This window comes from Pseudophryne corroboree, chromosome 4 (genome assembly GCF_028390025.1).
Source record: "Pseudophryne corroboree isolate aPseCor3 chromosome 4, aPseCor3.hap2, whole genome shotgun sequence".
Taxonomy (NCBI): Eukaryota; Metazoa; Chordata; class Amphibia; order Anura; family Myobatrachidae; genus Pseudophryne; species Pseudophryne corroboree.
The window spans coordinates 451,042,457-451,061,394 of record NC_086447.1 but is presented as its reverse complement, the minus strand read 5'-3'; the positions used below and the strand labels follow the sequence as shown (position 1 = coordinate 451,061,394).

The window sequence follows — 18,938 nt, the reverse complement described above, 5'->3', positions numbered from 1 at the left end:
TCATTCCTTCCAAAATCTTTGCCAGTTTACAGTTTGATAAAGGACATAATTGAAGAGTATTTTATGATGAAATGATTTAATGTTTAGTGTATATAGGGCCTTATTCTGGTTTGTTAGCAAACCAATAAAACACACTATTGGGCAAAACCATGTTGCACTGCATGTGGGGTAGATATAACATGTGCAGAGAGAGTTATATTTGGGTGAGGTGCAAACTGAAATCTAAATTGCAGTGTAAAAATAAAGCATCCAGTATTTACTATGCACAGAAACAATATAGCCCAAACAAATCTTAATCTCTGCACATGTTACATCTACCCCACCTGCAGTACAACTTCGTTTTGCCCATTAGTGTGCTTTTTTTGGTTTGCTAACAATCCTGAATAATCCCTGTAGGGCTCGGTTCATTTACTCACAATTGTAAGTGCAACAATATGCAGCATTTAGGGTAGTTCCTGGCCTGCGGATTTTGCATCCCCATTCGTCTGTGTAAAAAAACAAAAAAGGAGTTTCAGTACCCTAACCCGAGTTTGTTTAGCATCTTTGCGTGGCTAACCCCAAGGATGAAACAATCTAATTGCTCCAGTGGGCGCCCACAAAACAATTGAAATACCTCCCAGGTGGCAATTCATTTGTTTTTTGGGCGGCAATAATAAATGGCGGCCCGATGGAGCAATTAGATTATTTTGAATGCCCAATAACTGTCTCGCTTGTTGCTCCCAAAACCACTGGGTTTAGCTGCGTAAACCAGCTAATCCGATCTAAAGTACTGGTTAGGGTGCCCAAACCACATACCTTTTGCTCATTTTGTGCACCTTCTCAGTAGGCTCTGTTGGCACCCATTAATTAGCGCTGCCTAAAAAACAATTTAATCACCCACATAGAATCATTTGCTTGATACATTTGTAGCCCATCTTTTGTAGATGTAACTGCCGATCTCACTTGTGTCATTGTTTTTACAATGGATATCAAATTTTGTTCAAGAATTTTTCCCAACACTGTTGTAGAAGTCCTCACAAGTGTGTTACACTTGTAGGGTTCCAACCAGGATTTTTTCAGGGCAGGGCACCAGTACTGCGGGGGCACTTCACGCACACATGTAAAGGGGGGCGTGGCCAGCCTGGGAGGGACACTGCCCCGCTGGCATCACAATTAGGTGCTCAGCCCGTCGTGTCACTCGTAGGGTAGGTGCTGGGCTTCCCCCGAGCTCTCACTTGAATGTGGATAGATGCCATGTGCACGGCATCTATTCACACAGCGGCATCAGGCACTGGGCAGGCTGTGTTAGCTGGGGTGGCAGAGCACATTTTGCCCTCTAAAAATCGGGCGCGGCGCCCTGCTAAAACTGCCTAACGTGAACACTACACTTTTAGCTTACTTTGCTTTCTTCGCATGGAATGCAGTTACTCTCTATAGGCAATGAGTGGGTACTACAGGACACATTGTGGCCAATCTGATCTTCCCATTCAATTGCTGCCTCAGGCCTGCCTGTCGTCTCACACAGATCCTGTGCTGTAAGGAGCTGTCGCCACTACTGGGTTATAATGATAAAACCTCTCCTTTAAACAAAACAAAAAAGTGTACTTTGCCAATGTTAGCATCTAGTTCAGTGGCAGTGAGTGTAAAAATGTGGAAAATCACTGCCTTAGCAGTTAACCGCTTACCTTTGTACCATTTCAGGTTATTCACTGATCTTCAGTTGCTTAAATGTCAATAGAAACTGGAAAAATTGGGGTGTTCTTAAACATACGCTTGATATTTGCGTGTGTGTATTTTCTTCTCTCGTATATCTTTTAATACCATGTTAACTATTACAATGATCTTTGGAAGTTCTGCTTAATGGTGTGCTATGTTTCAGAATGCCAATATGTGACCATTGATTCAAACCCAACCTGATGTGTGCAGAATGATAGAGCGGTTATGCGGAGTGTCACTCAATGACCTAAATCATCGTTTCATAACTCGGGTGATAACAGACACCTTCTGCATAACCTTGGGTTTATGCTCTAATCTGTCAAAAATAGTTTTTCCGAGAGTTTATCACGTTTCATCAACCAATCTTCATGTGTGTATGTGCTTTTGTGTTACAGTGTTTATTTTATTCTCAAGGATAAATTGTATATATTTTGATGTGTTTTTTTTTTTTTCTTCCCCTCAGCGGTTAAACGACTGATGAAGGAAGCTGCAGAATTGAAGGACGCAACTGATCACTACCATGCTCAGCCTCTAGAGGTATAGTATGTGCAATATTGTTACTGAACTGTACTGGTAAATAAAGTATACTTGTACTTAAATCTAAAACAACATGTGTCCCCTTCACACAGTGGATGTATATTACAATGAATCTTGCAGAATTTGCACCAGTTTACCTCGGGGATCCATCCTCTACACTTCAGTTAGCATGTCTACTCTCCCCTCTCCAGAGATATTGGAGACTCTTCAAAAGAGGCTTTGCACAAAAGTGTAAATGCCAAGAGTCAACTACTACTCTCCTGGCAAGTCTGTCTGATTCGATAATTGAAGGAGAGTGTTTGTAGACTTTTTTTTTTTTTTCACCATTTTATTGCTGAAACAATTATAACCTACAGACTACACAATAGAACAAATCGATTACCTGATTATTTCCAAATCGTCCCAATAATTGTATAGTGTGTACCTAGCTTTAGATATGGCGTAAGCTGTCCAGGAGAGTGAGAAGGGACATGTGGCAATTCTGTGACCCCCACCCCCCGACCCATTAGCTGCCTGGCATAGTCGCAGCAGACGCGACTATGCCAGTTACACATTGTTTACAGTTGCAGGAAAAAATAAAATGTGAAAAAGAGAAATATCCCTCTGCTTCTGCTCTCGGAAGTATCGGAAAGGTCCCTCTGACTCCCTCCCCCCAGTGTTTGCTATGCTGCTGATCCTTGCTGATCGGTCAGCACGGCAGGGCCCCCCACACAGCGGCTGCATTGTAGATGAAGTGTAAATTAAACCCCCCCCGTGTACCTGGCGGCTGCTTGGGCTGTTAAAACTAAAGTCGCAATGTTTCCAATGTTAAATACATGAACTTCACCTAATCACTCATAAAAAACCCCCAGACAATTTCTGAGAGTTTTTTTGGAGAAAAATTGTCCGTTAAGTGGTTAAAGTATAGGATGAGACCTGATATTTACCAAATTTATTTTATTGCAAAACGCAAATCCTTTTGCGTAGTTCAGATTGTCATGTGCTTCCTCCACTGGTTAATGATTGATAAAATTGTTTTCTAAAATCATATACCGATGTAGTTGTTCTCTGTGCTAGCATTTTATTTAATATTAACTTTTCTCTATCATCCATAAGGGATACTGGGGACACTTAGTACGATGGGTATAGATGGGGTCCAAAGGAGCCGGTGCGCTTTAAATTTCTTCAAACAGGGTGTGCTGGCTCCTCCCCTCTATGCCCTCACCCACAGCTCAGTTTAGAAAAATGTGCCCTCAGGAGAGGATGCACGCCCCCAGTACAGAGCCTGAAGATCAGAAAAGTGGTGAGTGCTGCCAGGGGGTAGGATTCCACTAGCGGGGAGCCCCCTGGTTCTTTGTGCGGCTCGGACGCGGAACGGGCACATGGACTCCCCCTGGGGTGATCCCATAGCCCCCCCCCCCCCGGGCAGACTGGCAACGCTGTGGAAATAGGTGTTGGGGCCTCATTTCACACTCTATTGGGAGACTTTTGCCAGTATACAGATTACTATAGCTCTGGCTCCATTGCAGGGGGTGGTGCTATCTCAGAGCAGGACCACAGGCTTCCTGGCGCCATTTCTCTGCATGCAGCACTGCAGCAGATTGCCTGCTCCTCAGGGATACTCTGACAACCTACACTTGGTACAGGAGTTATTATTAAGGGGAGAGCCGCTGTAGGAACCTTAACATTCTTACTGAGTTTAAGGCTGGTGTGCTGGTCCCTCCTCTCTGGGTCTTTCTCCACACATACTGGACTGGGCAGACTTGCTTGTACCTCTGTCTGGATGTCTCCCTGTCAGCATGGTGGTCGGCATATCACTCCAGGTTTCTCCCCCACCCTTGCTGGGTGACAAAATTGGATAAATCTAGCTCAGACTGGTTTTTCTCCTAGATGGTGTGGTGTTCCCACCTTATAAGTGAAACAATGTTGTCTAGCCTACAGAGGATAGACAAGGCAGCAGTGGGAGGGGGAAATACACATGGCTCTGAGTGCCTGTTGTCTTCAAATAATATAATGTCTGACATGTATACTAACTAGCTGCTGTTAAACAAGGAGTTTTTAAAGTCTGTTACTAATCCCAGAGGTGTGTGTTATCCACTGTCCTCCCCTAAACATATGAGTTGATGCCAGAGATGTGTTAAATATAATTCTCTACAGGAAAATCTCCATTAAGGAGTTAACTGATTCTTTCAGACCTTCCCATGCCCTACTGAGGATGGAAAGTTCTGGGAAATCTCCTTACAGTGGATACCTCGATATCATTACTGTCTAAATAAACAGTACTACCGGTTCAAGGGGTTATTTCCATGTCCAAACTGCGGCCATCCAGCTGTTGTGAAACTACACATCCCAGCATGCCCTGACACAGCTTTAGCATTCTCTGACGGCAAAACTGTGTCGGGGCATGCCGGGATATGTAGTTTCACAACAGCAGGAGGGCTGCAGTTTGGACATGCCTGCTCTAAGAGAACCTGCTAACCAAAAAAACCCAAAAACCCTTGATGTATATTTACTCTGTAGGCTGCTGGATTATGCAGGCCATTTGTATATGGGCCGATAACCTTTAACAGTGTTTAAGGGGGAAGCATCACCAATATGTCATTGTGGTGCTTATGCTGCATACACAGGAGTTTGCAAACTTCCTATGCGAGGCAATCTAGGGCTTCGCCTGCCGGAAATATAAGCATTATAAATGCTGAGCTACTACTACGGCAGTCTCTTTAGCAGAGCCTTGTGGTTGCGTCAGTGGTTAGTGGACACTGAGTACATGTGGAAGGTTTACCTGTTACAGGTGAGATCGTATTCGGAGGCAAATTAGATAAGTGGATCTCACAGAGCACTGCTAATAAGTCAAAGTACCTACCGTCCGCTGGTACGCCTGCCAGAAGCGCTTACCCGGGACCATCGCTGTGATCCTTCGGAATACAGAATTTAAGGGCAGAGCCAGGGGTGCCTAATTCGCAGCAAGAGACTCTAGAGGGGAAGCACGCAGACCTGTTGCACAGGAACAGAGTACCAGCTCTGCTCCCACAGGAACTTCTGCATGACTATTGTCCCTCCGCTGCTGAGGGATCTCAGGGTAGGAACCTGTCTAAAATATTTCAGCCATATTGGCAAAGCTCCTGCCAGGATCCCTGGGTCGTTTGGGGAGACGGGAGTTGGCAGACAACATTGAAAACTGGAGAACAGGGTATTGGTGCGGGTGGCTGACTAAACCCGGGTATTCCATCTTCAGAGACTCATGCGCTTTAAGGACTGTTCGTTAACAGCCCTATTACCCAGCCGGTAATCATTAAGTTTGCAGCCCCTTAAGGATCTGTCATTGCTATATATGCATTTGCACTTAACATCTAAATGTCTGGAGTTTTTACTGTGATTGATTTGTTTATGAATTTTTGTTATTAAATTGTGCTTCACCATATGGATATCTTTCCCATTTTTTCCTTACATGCACATGAGGAAAAACTGCAGTTGCAGTAGTGGAAACAGGATAAAACGGTGAATTATCGATTTTATATTTATGTACTTCCCTAAAGCGCCCTAACCTGTATATGTCATTTGTTGTGTATGTACTAGTTGGTGGTGGAGGTTGAGAGTATCCTCCCAGACACAGTATGGGTTGATTGGCTGTTAACGAGCGCACCTATTCCCTTTCTCTCACTTGTTTTTTCTGCTAAAGAGATCTGTTTACCCAGGAATATGAGACTGTTTGTGTTCACTCCACTGCACAGTTTTGTCAAGTCAGGCTTACCAGTTCCAAAGAAACTCCGAAGACATTATAAGAGGCTATACTAAACCTGTGTCAGACCTAGGTTATAGTTCCAGTGCCGCCTCATCTAGAAAACCGGGGATACTACTCCAGCCTGTTGTGGTACCGTAACTGGACAGTTCGGTGAGGCCAACATTTAATCTCAATTGCTAAACCCATATCTGAGTGTTTTCAAATTCCAGAAGGAATCTCTGTGAGCAGTGATCTCAAGTCTAGAAGAGGGAGAATTCCTAGCATCCCTGGATATCAAGGATGTTTATCTCCACATGCTGATATGGCCACCTCATCAAAGTAAGTATTCCTGCCCATGGACAAGGAATCACTTCAGACAAGGGTCCGCTCGGTATTGAAGCCGAACCGGATCTCTGCACATCTTTGCATACGCTTACTGGAAAAGATGGCGGCCTCCTATGAGAAAAATCGGTACGGAAGATTCCAAGCGCAGATTTTCCAGCTGGATCTTCTCATCAAATGGTCAGGTTCACACTTATTGCTGCACCAAATCATACGCCTCTCACTGCAAACAAGGTTTTCCCTCCTGTGGGGGTTACAGGCCTCCCACCTGGTGGAAGGTCAACGTGTTGCAGTTCAAGTCTGAATTCTGTTGGGGAGCAGTAACCCAAGGGGCTACAATTTCAGGGATGGTCAGGCTAAGAAGCTATTCTTCTAATAGATATCCCAGACTTCGGAGCAATGTACACATTGCTCTCCTTCAGGCCTGTCTCCTGCCTCAGGATCAGGCCATACAAGTTCAGTCGGACAAAGCCTTGGCAGTGGTGTGTAAATCCAACGGCAGGAAGGAACAAAAAGCAGGGCATGCATCCGAGAGGTTTCCAGGATAATCCTCTGGACGAAAGGGAATGTAGGGCGCTATCGCCCATATTCATTCTGAGAGTAGACAACTGGGAAGCGAACTTCCTATGCTGACTCGACCTACACCTAGGGGAGTGGGGTATCCAGCCACAGGTGTTCCTACAGATAACAGACCAGTGGGGTTGTCCATAGATAGATCTGGTGGCCTTTCGTCTCTACAAGAAGCTTCAGTGTTCTTGTTCCAGAACACGGGACCCTCAGGCGACAACAGTGAACGCACTGACGACACCGTGGATTTACCAGTCGGTATATCTGTTTCCTCCAGTTCCATTGCTTCCCAGTGTTCTGAAAAGAATGTCAGGAGAGAGTTCAGGCAATTCTGATTGGCCACAGAGGGCTTGGTATGCAAACCACCTTACCATGTCAATAGGAGGCCCCTGGCCTCTGCCACTACGGGAGGATCTTCTTCGATAAGGCCTGTTCGGCTTCGTTTAATGGCATGGCAGTTAAAAGGGAAATTCTAGATCCCAGACAGGGTTAATTACAACCATGATCCAGGCCAGGAAGGTGGTCACGTCGAGACGTTACCATCGTATATGGAAGAGATTTGTCTCCTGGTGTAAGGGCAACAATATCCTGCAGCGGATTTCAAACTTGGTCGTTTCTTACAATTATTACAGGCAGGAGTGGACATGGGCCTATGTTTAAGCTCCATAAAAGTTCAAATCTCTGCCTTGCCTATCTTTTTTTGCAAAGATAATTGGCTTAGCTCACAGGAGTCCAGACATTCTGGAAAGGTGTCCTGCGCGTATAACCGCCCTTTGTGCCACAGCACTTTGGGATCTGAACATGGGTTTGGATTTTCTACAGTCCTCTTGGTTTGAACCCTTGATGACAGTGTACCTTGCGTGGAAGATGCTGCTGGCCTTAGCCTCGGCTTGGGGCATTGTCATGCAAGAGCCCTACTTGGTTTTTCATGAAGATAGGCAGAGCTCGGGACTTGTCAGAAGTCTCTGGAAAAAAAAAAAATGGTTTCTGCGTTCCACATTAATCAACCAAATGTGGTTCTGGACTATTCTGCCACGTCTTCAAATCCCGAGTCCTTGGAGGTTGTGAGAGCCTTGAAAATCTGTGTCAGGAGACCGGCTCGTGTCAGGAAATCGGATTCCTTTTTTGTGCTGCATATAGCTAAAAAAAAAGAAAAAAAAAAGTTGTCCTGCTTCTAAACAGTGCATTGCTCGCTGCATAAGGCTTACTATCCAACAGGCCTACACCTCGGCAGCCTTGCCTGTTCCACAGTCTATCAGGGCCCATTTTACATGGTCGGTGGGTTCCTCCTGGGCGGCTACCCGTTGTGTCTTGGCTTTGCAACTATGCCGGGCCGCTACCTGTCACGGACAAACACGTTTGTCATGTTCTACAGGTTTGATAACCTGGCTTCAGAGGATGTCCAATTGGACTTACGGTGCTGCAGGCGTCTCAGCATGTTCCCACCCATTCTGGGAGCTTTGGGACGTCCCCAGTATCCCTTATGGATGATAGAGAAAAGAGGATTTTAATTACCTACCGGTAAATCCTTTTCTCGTAGTCCATAAGGGATACTGGGCTCCCGCGTCGGTGCTTCGACTTTTCCTGCAAGTTATTGTTGTTGTATGAAGTGGTTTACATCAGCTGTTGCTGTTTCTGGTTTCACTAGCTGTTGCTAGTATGTTGTTCTGCTGTGTGCTGGTTCGTTAATCTCCCTACCTATTGTCTTGTCATGTTTCCTCCTCTCAAGTATGTCCATCTCCTTTGGGCACAGTTTTCCTAGACTGAGCTGTGTGGGAGGGCATAGAGGGGAGGAGCCAGCACACCCTGTCTGAAGAAATTTAAAGTGCACCGGCTCCTTTTGGACTCCATCTATACCCATCGTACTAAGTGTTCCCAGTTTACCTTATGGACTACGAGAAAAGGATTTACTGGTAGGTAATTAAAATCCTATTTTTTTTATTTTTTTTATTACTTATATTTTTACAGGATAATCTTTTTGAATGGCACTTTACCGTTAGGGGCCCTCCAGAATCTGATTTTGATGGTGGCGTTTACCATGGCAGAATTGTCCTTCCACCAGAATATCCTATGAAACCTCCAAGTATCATTTTATTAACGGTAACTACACTGTCTTGTCTTTAATTATAGTGTGGCCTTATTCTCTGTTACCAGAATACTCATCTAAGTCAGTTAATTTTAACAGGCTAATGGTCGGTTTGAAATTGGAAAGAAAATTTGCTTAAGTATTTCTGGTCATCATCCTGAAACATGGCAACCATCTTGGAGCAGTGAGTACCTTCCTTTATATTCACATTAATTTTGCCCGTTTATGTGCAATCAGTAACTGTTATGAACATGCAGACCAATAGTTATGCTCATACTAGTATTTTGAACCCAGGTCTCGCCAGTTCGCTAGCTGTAATGCCCAGCATTGCAGGTGTGTCCCCTCCCCCTCACCTTCCCACCTCTCTCCCACTTTTGCCATTTCTCTCTCTATTTTTATGTTTTTATCCCATCTCTCTCTCCTTTTGCTTTTGTGTATCTTTTCTCCTTTCTCCCATCTCTCTATTTTTTGATCCTTATTTCGCCTGTCTCTGTCTTCCCTTTACCTTCTTATCTCTCTTCTCCTTCTATTGTCCATTGAATGTTCTTTTGTGTCCAGGGAAAGTTAGAGAGCGTATAATTGCAATTTTTGCTGCGGGGTACACTGGGCTCCACAAGGAATGGACAATGGGGTCTAGAGTAGGATCTTGATCTGAGGCACCAACAGGCTCAAAGCTTTGACTGTTCCCAGAATGCATAGCGCCGCCTCCTATATCACCCCGCCTCCCTGCACAGGATCTCAGTTTTGTAGTTGGTGCTGCAGTAGCAGGCACTTAACAGAGGGGCTGCTCCAGGCAGCCCTAAGAAGAGCTTTTTTTCTGAGGAAAAAAGTGAAGACTTCAAGGGCAGCAGCAGTGTTACATGTCAGTGGACATTCACGCCTGCAGCTCCGGCTCTCCCCAGGGGCGCTGTACACTCCCAAGCCCTGGTTGCCGGGTAACTACAGCAGGAGGCTCCGGTTTTCTTCTTGTCAGGCACACACGACGGGGGCTCTCCGGGCTCGCGTGGCCGCGCTTCGGGCGGTGGTAAGTGGGTCCCGCTTGTGGGACCCGGTCTTTATCGCGATCTGGTTCGGTCAGTGGGAGGCGGGCCGCGCGCGCTGGCGGTGGACACTGTGGCAGTACAGGCGATTCCACTAGATCACCAGGGCATGGGACAGGTCAGGTTTTCTCTATAAACCGTTTTATTAGAGCCCGCAGTACCCGGTGGTTTTGCCAGCAGGGGGATAGAACTTGGACCTGAAGCCCCTCCCCCAGCCCCAGGGCGCCATTTTCTGCAAATGTTCCCGCCCTGGAGCTGCATATCTGTCTCTCCCTCACTCCCTGGCTGTGTCTGCGGCGCCATTATCCCTCAGCTCACTGTTCCTGGGAATGCTTGGGCAAATCATCCTATGTAAAGCCGCCTGGTTGTCAGTGCTGTGACTTTACAAGACACTTAAGTATTCTACCTGCCTTTTTTAGTCAGTGTTAGTTAAGAAAGAGTGCATTTAGTCAGGGTTTCCTAGTACAATTACCCTGTGATATACATCCAGTTCTTACTGTGTACTGTTATATCTATTGTTATATAGCTGTGTAAGCTAGTCCAGTGCAGTATTATTGTTAGTAATAACCTCTACATTGTACAAACTGTGACTATTTGTGTGTACATTTGATAGCTGAGTGGTGTCCATTTCGTGTCTTTCACTCAACCTGCTCTCCCTATATTCTATAACCTGAGGGGGCTTGGTGCGTCAGGTTTTATCTAATATAGGATTTTCACAAAGATATACTGTATTACGTATTTTTCTCTGTGATTTAGTCACCATATCTCTCCTTTATCTCTGCTGGTGCTGACTACACTGCGCAGGGGTTTGGGCTAGAGATATTGTGCTGCTGACAAATTGTACTGTGTTACCTCACACTGCAAGTTATATCATGTCTGCTTCTGAGGGTAACGGTTCTGGGGCTGAACACACTGCCGGTGTTGCTGAAGCCGCAGATACCTATGAGGAGAATACAGCAGCTTTGGGCTCTGGTTCTGGGGGCTCCTCGCCCCCCAGTGGGACAGTGGCAACGGGGGCAAATAATGACCCGCCGTGGGCTGCTTTTTCCACGCTTCTGCATACGCTAGTTCATAAACTAACACCCCCTATGGGACCCCCAATGCCGGTACAACCGTTTGTGGTCCCTGCAGCTAACCTAGCTGTGGGCGGACGATTTATCTGCTCAAATAAAGAAGAAGTTGAACCAGTCCCTGACTACTAAAAAGTCTGACCGTCGCTCGCCTACGTCCAAGGGGTCCTCTAAGCGAGCGCTTGTCTCCTCACAATCCACTGCTGTCACTGACAACTCGTCGGATGAAGACGGCACTTACTCTGACCCCACAGGTTCTGACTCAGATACGGCTGATGGGGAGGGTGGTTCACATGTGGATGTTCCTGATCTTTTGGAGGTTGTTAAGTTAATTTTACAGATTACGGATGATCCCGAGCCATCCGTTCCTCCTAAGAAACCAGATAGGTTCAAGCGTCAGAAGGTGATTAAACAAGTTTTACCTCACTCTGACCACCTAATTGATATACGTCAGGAACCCTGGGAAAACCCGGGTACGAAGTTTGTGCCTCAAAAGAAGATGCTGGCTCGCTATCTTCTCGCGCCGGAGCTGTCTAAGAATTGGTTAACGCCTCCTCCAGTGGACTCGCATGTGGCTAGGATGGTGGTTTCCTCAGCTCTGCCGGTCACCACCGTCACGTCTCTAAAAGAGCCTACGGATAAACGTGTGGAGGGTTTTCTGAAAGCGATTTACACCCTCACTGTGCTGCACAAAGGCCCACTATTGCAGCTACTTGGGCTGCAGAGGCCATTGAAGCATGGGCCTTGGAGTTAGATGCTGAAATCTCCTCTGACCATGCTAGACAATGCTTGTCTTATATTGTCACAGCTTCTCGTTATATTAAAGAGGCGGCTTCTGATGCCGGTATCCTGGCAGCCAAGGCCTCTACTACGTCAGTCCTGGCTAGCCGGATATTGTGGCTGAGATCCTGGTCTGTGGATCTGGACTCTAGAAAAACCCTGGAGGTACTCCCTTTTAAGGGAGATATTCTGTTTGGGGAGGATTTAAATAAGATTGTTGCTGACTTGGCTACTGCCAAAACTGCCTGTCTGCCAAGTACTGCTCCTTCTGTGTCGTAGGCCAAAGGTACTTCCTTTCGCCCCTTTCGTCCTTCTGGTAAAGCAAAAGGTCAGGCGTACAACAAGCAGGCCCGCACTTCCAAACCTGGTAAGCCTAAACCCAAAAGAGCCTGGGCGGCCCGTCAGCCAGCTTCCAAGAAAGATAAGCCTGCCGCATGACGGGGCGGGCCTCCCTCTGGGGGATCCCAGGGTGTGGGGTCGGCTTTTAGGTTATACCTAGGAATGGTTGAACACCACTTCAGATGCCTGGGTACGGGAAGTCGTCACTCGAGGTTACACCATAGCCTTCAAAAGTCGACCCCCTCATCGACTTTGCCAGACAGATGTCCCTTTGGACCAGACAAAGGCAAACACTTTACATTCGGTGGTACAGACCCTCCTGGATACAGGAGTCGTAGTACAGGTGCCTCTTGCGCAGAGGGGCCGGGGGTACTATTCTCCGCTGTTTCTAGTCCCGAAACCGAATGGGTCCTCCCGGCCCATTCTCAGCCTCAAGGCATTGAACAGGTTTGTGAAGGTTTCCAAGTTCCGGATGGAAACCCTTTGCTCTATAGTTCTGGCCTTGGAACCTGGGGACTTCATGGTCTCCCTGGATATACAGGATGCTTACCTGCATATTCCTATAGCAGTGTCTCATCAGCAATACCTGAGATTTGCGATTGGCAATTGCCATTACCAGTTTCGGGCGTTACCTTTTTGGTTTAACAACGGCTCCGCGAGTCTTTACAAAAGTCATGGCGGTGATGGCAGTGGTACTCCGCCGTCAAGGGGTCAGGATACTGCCGTATTTGGACGACTTGTTAATCCTGGCAAATTCCCCTGAACTTCTCCTGCGTCATCTAGATGTGACGGTCCGGTTTCTGCAAGCCCACGGGTGGCTCATCAACTGGAAGAAGTCATCCCTGATCCCTGCTCAGAGCATGGTGCATCTGGGAGCACTATTGGACACTCACAACCAGCGGTTGTTCCTGTCTCAGGAGAAAGTCCTGAAACTTCAGGACAGGATTCGTTGCTTCCTATCTCGTCCGCAAGTGTCGATACATTCGGCGATGCAGGTGCTGGGCCTCATGGTGTCAGCATTCGAGATGGTGGAGCACGCTCAATTTCACTCTCGCCCTCTCCAGAGGCTGATTCTAGCCAAATGGGACGGTCGGCCTCACCGGATCAGGTCTTAAATGATCTCATTGACCCCGGAGGTCCGTCTGTCGCTGCTCTGGTGGCTCCGGGACCAACAACTGTGCAGGGGCCGTCCGTTCTGGATATCCGACTGGGTCCTGTTGATGACCGATGCCAGTCTAAGAGGTTGGGGCGCGGTGCTGGAGCAACACTCCCTTCAGGGGCGGTGGACCAAGGAGGAGTCCCTCCTCTCGATCAATATTCTGGAGTTGCGGGTGGTCTTCAATGCCTTGAACCTAGCCCAGCATTTAATTCAGAACCGTTCTTTTCAAGTACAGTCGGACAACGCCACCACAGTGGCTTACATAAATCATCAAGGCGGCACTCGAAGCCGCCTAGCAATGAGGGAAGTCTCACAGATTCTACAGTGGGCAGAACGCCATCTACCGGCCATATCGGCAATATTCATTCCGGGAGTCCTGAATTGGGAAGCGGACTTTTTCAGTCGTCAGGACGTGCATGCCGGCGAGTGGGGCCTCCATCCAGAAATGTTTCAACTCCTAGTGGAAAGGTGGGGCCTTCCAGAAGTAGATCTGATGGTGTCTTGACACAATCGCAAGGTTCCGGTCTTCGGAGCAAGGACAACGGATCCTCAAGCAGCATTCGTGGATGCGCTGGCGGTACCATGGAGGTTTCGGCTGCCGTACGTGTTCCCTCCGGTGTCACTCCTGCCCAGGGTAATTCGGAAGTTCAAGCAAGAAAAAGGAATTCTGCTTCTCATAGCTCCAGCGTGGCCCAGACGGCACTGGTTCTCAGACCTGCAAGGCCTATCGTCAGAGCGTCCAATTCTACTTCCACAACTCCCAGACCTCCTCGTTCAGGGCCCCTGTGTCTACCAGGACATAGCCCGGCTGTCTTTGACGGCGTGGCTCTTGAAGCTTCCGTCTTAAGGGCTAAAGGGTTTTCTGAGGCGGTCATTCAAACTATGTTGCGGGCCTGGAAACCGGCTTCGGCTCGGATTTAGTATAGGGTCTGGCATTCTTACTTTGTTTGGTACGCATCTAACGATTATGACGCTTCCAAGTTTAGTATAGCCAAGTTGTTGGCTTTTCTTCAGCAGGGCCTGGACTTAGGCCTGCGTCTGGCCTCCCTCAAGGTTCAAATATCTGCCTTGTCAGTGTGGTTTCAGAGAAAAATTGCGACCTTACCTGATGTGCATACCTTGACTCAGGGCGTGTTGCGTATCCAACCTCCCTATGTCCCGCCTGTGGCTCCTTGGGACTTGTCGGTGGTTTTGGAGGCGTTACAAGAGTCTCCGTTTGAACCTCTTGGTTCAGCTGACCTTAAGTGGCTTTCCCTTAAGGTGGTGTTTCTGCTGGCTATTGCTTCAGCTAGATGAGTGTCGGATTTGGGTGCCTTGTCCTGTAGTTCCCCATATCTGATATTTCACCGTGACCGGGCGGTTCTTAGGACTCGTCCTGGCTATCTACCTAAGGTGGTTTCTTCGTTCCACCTTAATCAGGAGATTGTAGTTCCGGCACTTGTTACTCCTGATCTGTCTCCCAAAGAGTGGTCTTTGGATGTGGTACGGGCTCTCCGTATCTATGTGAAGAGAACTGCTCCTATTAGGAAATCTTATTCTCTTTTTGTTGTGTTTGGGTTTCACAAACGTGGCTGGCCTGCTCACAAGCAAACTCTGGCCAGATGGATTAGAATGGTGCTTGCACATGCTTATGTGAAGGCTGGTCTCTCTGCTCCTGATCACATTAAGGCCCATTCTACTCGGTCTGTTGGACCTTCTTGGGCGGCCCAACGTGGTGCGACCCTTGAACAATTGTGCAAGGCGGCTACGTGGTCCTCTGTGAACGTTCATAAGGTTCTATGCCTTCGATACTGCCGCTTCCCAGGATGCTTCCTTTGGACGCCGGGTTCTTGTGCCCGCTACAGTGCTTCCCCTCCCATAAGGAACTGCTTTAGGACATCCCCATTGTCCATTCCTTGTGGAACCCAGTGTACCTCGCAGAAAGAGTTTTAACAAAGGTAAGTTCTTACCATAAAACTCGTTTTCTGCTGCGAGGTACACTGGGCTCCACAGGGAATAACATCGGGGTGTAGAGTAGGATCTTGATCCGAGGCACCAACAGGCTAAAAGCTTTGACTGTTTTCAGAAAGCATAGCGCCACCTCCTCTCTAACCCTGCCTCCGTGCACAGGAGCTCAGTTTTGTAGTTGGTGTCATGCAGTGCAGGCATACAACAAGTAGGGCTGCTCCAGCAGCCCTCAGAAGAGCTTTTTTAAGTGAAATCTGAAGACTTCAAGGGCTGCAGCAAAGACAATGTGTGTGTTAGATGTCAGTCAGACATCTCCTGCTGCAGCTCCATCACCTCCCCCAGCGGCGCTGTATACTCCTGCGCCCTGGTTGCCGGGTACTTACAGCGGAGGCTCCGGTTTGCTCCTGTCAGTCACACACCCCGCCGCAGCTCTCCAGGTGTTCTCCAGTGGCCGCACTTTGGATGAGGTAAGACCTGGGACCGCTGGAAACCGCGATCCGCCGCAGCCGGTGGGAGGTGGGCCGCGCGCGCTGGCGTAGACACTGTGGTAGTATAGGGACCCCACTAGACCACCAGGGCAAGGGCACAGGTTGGTTTTCATAAAAAACGTTTATTACATAGCCGACAGTACCCGGTGGTGAAACCCAGCAAGGGGATAAGAGTTTGACCTGTTGCCCCAGGGCGCCATTTACAGTAAATGTTCCCGCCCTGAAGCTGCATCTCTCTCTCAACGTTTGGGTGCCCTTACCTCGAGCTGATCCTGGGACTGTTTGGGCAAATCCTCCTCTGTAAAGCCGCCTGCATGTCAGCGCTGTGCATATTACAGGACACTTAACTAACACTGTCAGCAGACATGTAGAATACTTAAGAAATAGTGCATTTAGTCAGGGTTATTTAGTACAAGTACCCTGTCATATACATCCAGTCTTTACTGTGCATTGATATGTCTATTGATTATATAACTGTACTTGGTATTACTCTGTATTGCTAGTCCAGTGCAGTTTTATTGCATGTCATAATTTCTGCATTGTACATGTGACTGTGTGTGTGCATATAGCTGCTGCGTGACCTCCATCTCGTGTATCTCACTCAGATTGCTATCCCTATATTCTGTAACCTGAGGGGGCTAGGTGCGTCAGGGTTATTGTTTAATATAGGTGTTTCACAGGATATACTTACTGTGTATTTTTCTCTGTGGTTTTAAGTCACGATATACCTCTTGAATTCTCTGTTTGTGATCATACACTGCACAGGGGGTTCTTGTTAAGGTATTAGGCTGCTGATATTGTACTGGGTTACCCGTGAATTGAGCTTTCAAACATGTCCGCTACAAGGGGCGACGGAGCTGGGGCTGATCCCACATTGCGTGGTGGTGACGCTGCAGACATATTAGAGGAAAACAAAGCAGCAGAGGGTTCAGGTTCTGGGGGCTCCTTACCCCCCCAGTGGAACTGTAGCAACGGGGGTTCATAACGACCCACCTTGGGCTACTTTCTCCACGTTATTAAATACGCTAGTGACTAGACTTGTGCCCCCTATGGGACCTCCTGTGCCGGTACAACCGCTTATGGTCCCTGCGGTTAACTGTTCGTTCAGTTACAGCAATTAAACAACTCACTGCCTAAACAGACGTCTAACCCTTGCCCGCCTAAGACCAAGGGGTCCTCTATGCGGGCCATTACTTCCTCACTATCCACACACATCCCAGACACCTCGTCTGACGAAGAAGGCATATATACTGACCCCACAGATACTGATCCTGATAGTTCTGATGGGGAATCGGTCTCTCAGGTGGATGATCCTGACTTATTGGAGGCTATCGGGCTAATTCTTCAAATTACTGATGACCCAGAGCCTGATGCTACCTCCAAGAAACCGGACAGATTTAAACGTCATTCTGACCATTTAGTTGAAATATGTCAGGAATCCTGGGAAAATCCAGGAAAGAAATTCACACCTCACAAGAAGATGCTGGCTCGCTATCCCCTCGCTGCGGAGCCAAGTAAAAATTGGGAAACACCCCTGCCAGTGGATTCGCAAGTGGCGCGGCTGGTGGTGTCCTCGGCTCTGCCTGTAACTACAGTCACTTCTCTGAAAGAACAGACTGATAAGCGCGTGGAGGGTTGCCTAAAAGTAATTTACACCCTAGCAGGTGCTGCGCATCTGCCCACTATTGCAGCAACATGGGCTGCAGAGGCTATTGAAGTGTGGGCTCAGGAGGTAGAAGCTGAGCTGCCATCCAACTTTTCTGATAATGCTAGACAATGTGTCTCGTATATTGTCACAGCATCTCATTACATTAAGGAGGCGGCCTCTGATGCCAGTATTCTGGCGGCCAAGGCTTCTATTACGTCCATTTTGGCTCTCCGGATTCTCTGGTTACGGTCCTGGTCTGTGGATCTAGACTCTAGAAAACCCTGGAGGTGCTCCCTTTTAAGGGAGACATTCTTTTTGGAGAGGACCTCAACAAGATATTGGCTGACTTAGCTTCTGCTAAAAACAGTGTGTCTACCTAGTACTGCTCCTTCGGTACCGAAGGCTAAGAGTACTTCCTTTCGCTCCTTTCGTCCTTCAGGTAAAGCAAAAGGTCAGGTGGTACCCGAAACGGGCTCGCACTTCCAAAACGGCTAAGCCCAAACCTAAACGGGCCTGGGCTACCCGTCAGCCTGCTTCCAAAATGGACAAGCCTGCTGCATGATGGGGTGGGGATCCCAGGGTAGGGAGCCGACATCTAGGGTTTACTCATGAATGGTTGAAGACCACTTCCGATGCCTGAGTACGGGAAGTCGTCACTTGAGGTTACGCCGTATCCTTCAAGAATCGTCCCCCCTCATCGGTTTTGCCTGACAGACGTCCCTTCGGATCAGTTGAAGGCAAAAACTCTTCATTCGGTGGTACAGTCCCTCCTGGACACAGGAGTGGTAGTACAGGTGCCTCTAGCTCAGAGAGGCAAGGGGTACTATTCACCGCTATTCCTAGTCCCGAAGGACTAGGAATTAAGGACCAGCCAGGATTAAGGACCAGCAAGTCCGAAACGCGTTGGAAAACAATCTGTGAGTGAAGCCCTGACGTCATCCCACCTGCGCCGAACAGGTGTAAAGACGGGGAGCGCGTGCACCAGCATTGGGACCAGCCGGCAGGACGCGATCCGCAAGAAAGAATTACAGTCTGGACGTGACTGAAAGGTAGTCAGCAATAGGGATAGTTAGCTAGACGTCCCAACTGCAGCCGCAGTACGGACAAAAGTGCCGGCATTTATAAAAAGGACTCCCACACAGGACTACTCACATTAGCACGAAAGTGCTGTAAACATTTCTCACTAACCATTTTTTCTTTTCACAGGTGTTTGCAGAAAAATTCTTTTTCATTTAAATTTATTATTATTTTCTTTTTCCCTTATTATTATTTTTTTTTTTTTTTTTTCATACATCTTAAGCGCTCCTTTCACTCCGTTTTATTGTTACCATTTTTTAAAGGAGCAGCTCCACATTATTTCTAAAGCGCGGGTTATCCATTACATATACTGCATTGGGCTGGTTAACAAAACTGAGCTCCTGTGCACGGATGCGGGGTTATAGAGGAGGCGGCGCTATGCATTCTGGGAACAGTCAGAGCTTTTAGCCTGTTGGTGCCTCGGATCAAGATCCTACTCTACACCCCGATGTTATTCCCTGTG

At 47.7% G+C, this 18,938-nt stretch overlaps 1 protein-coding gene across 3 annotated transcripts in view; it reads left to right on the top strand.

Annotated features, from left to right (window-relative positions):
- The window catches only part of UBE2J1 (ubiquitin conjugating enzyme E2 J1), a 68,013-nt gene that overhangs the window by 10,782 nt on the left and 38,293 nt on the right, over positions 1 to 18,938 (top strand). For all 3 annotated transcript variants that reach the window (XM_063916975.1, XM_063916974.1, XM_063916976.1), the window contains exons 2-4: positions 2,159 to 2,232; positions 8,810 to 8,941; positions 9,027 to 9,111. In XM_063916975.1, the coding sequence (XP_063773045.1) occupies positions 2,159 to 2,232; positions 8,810 to 8,941; positions 9,027 to 9,111 (291 nt within the window). The remainder of the gene's footprint in view (positions 1 to 2,158; positions 2,233 to 8,809; positions 8,942 to 9,026; positions 9,112 to 18,938) is intronic.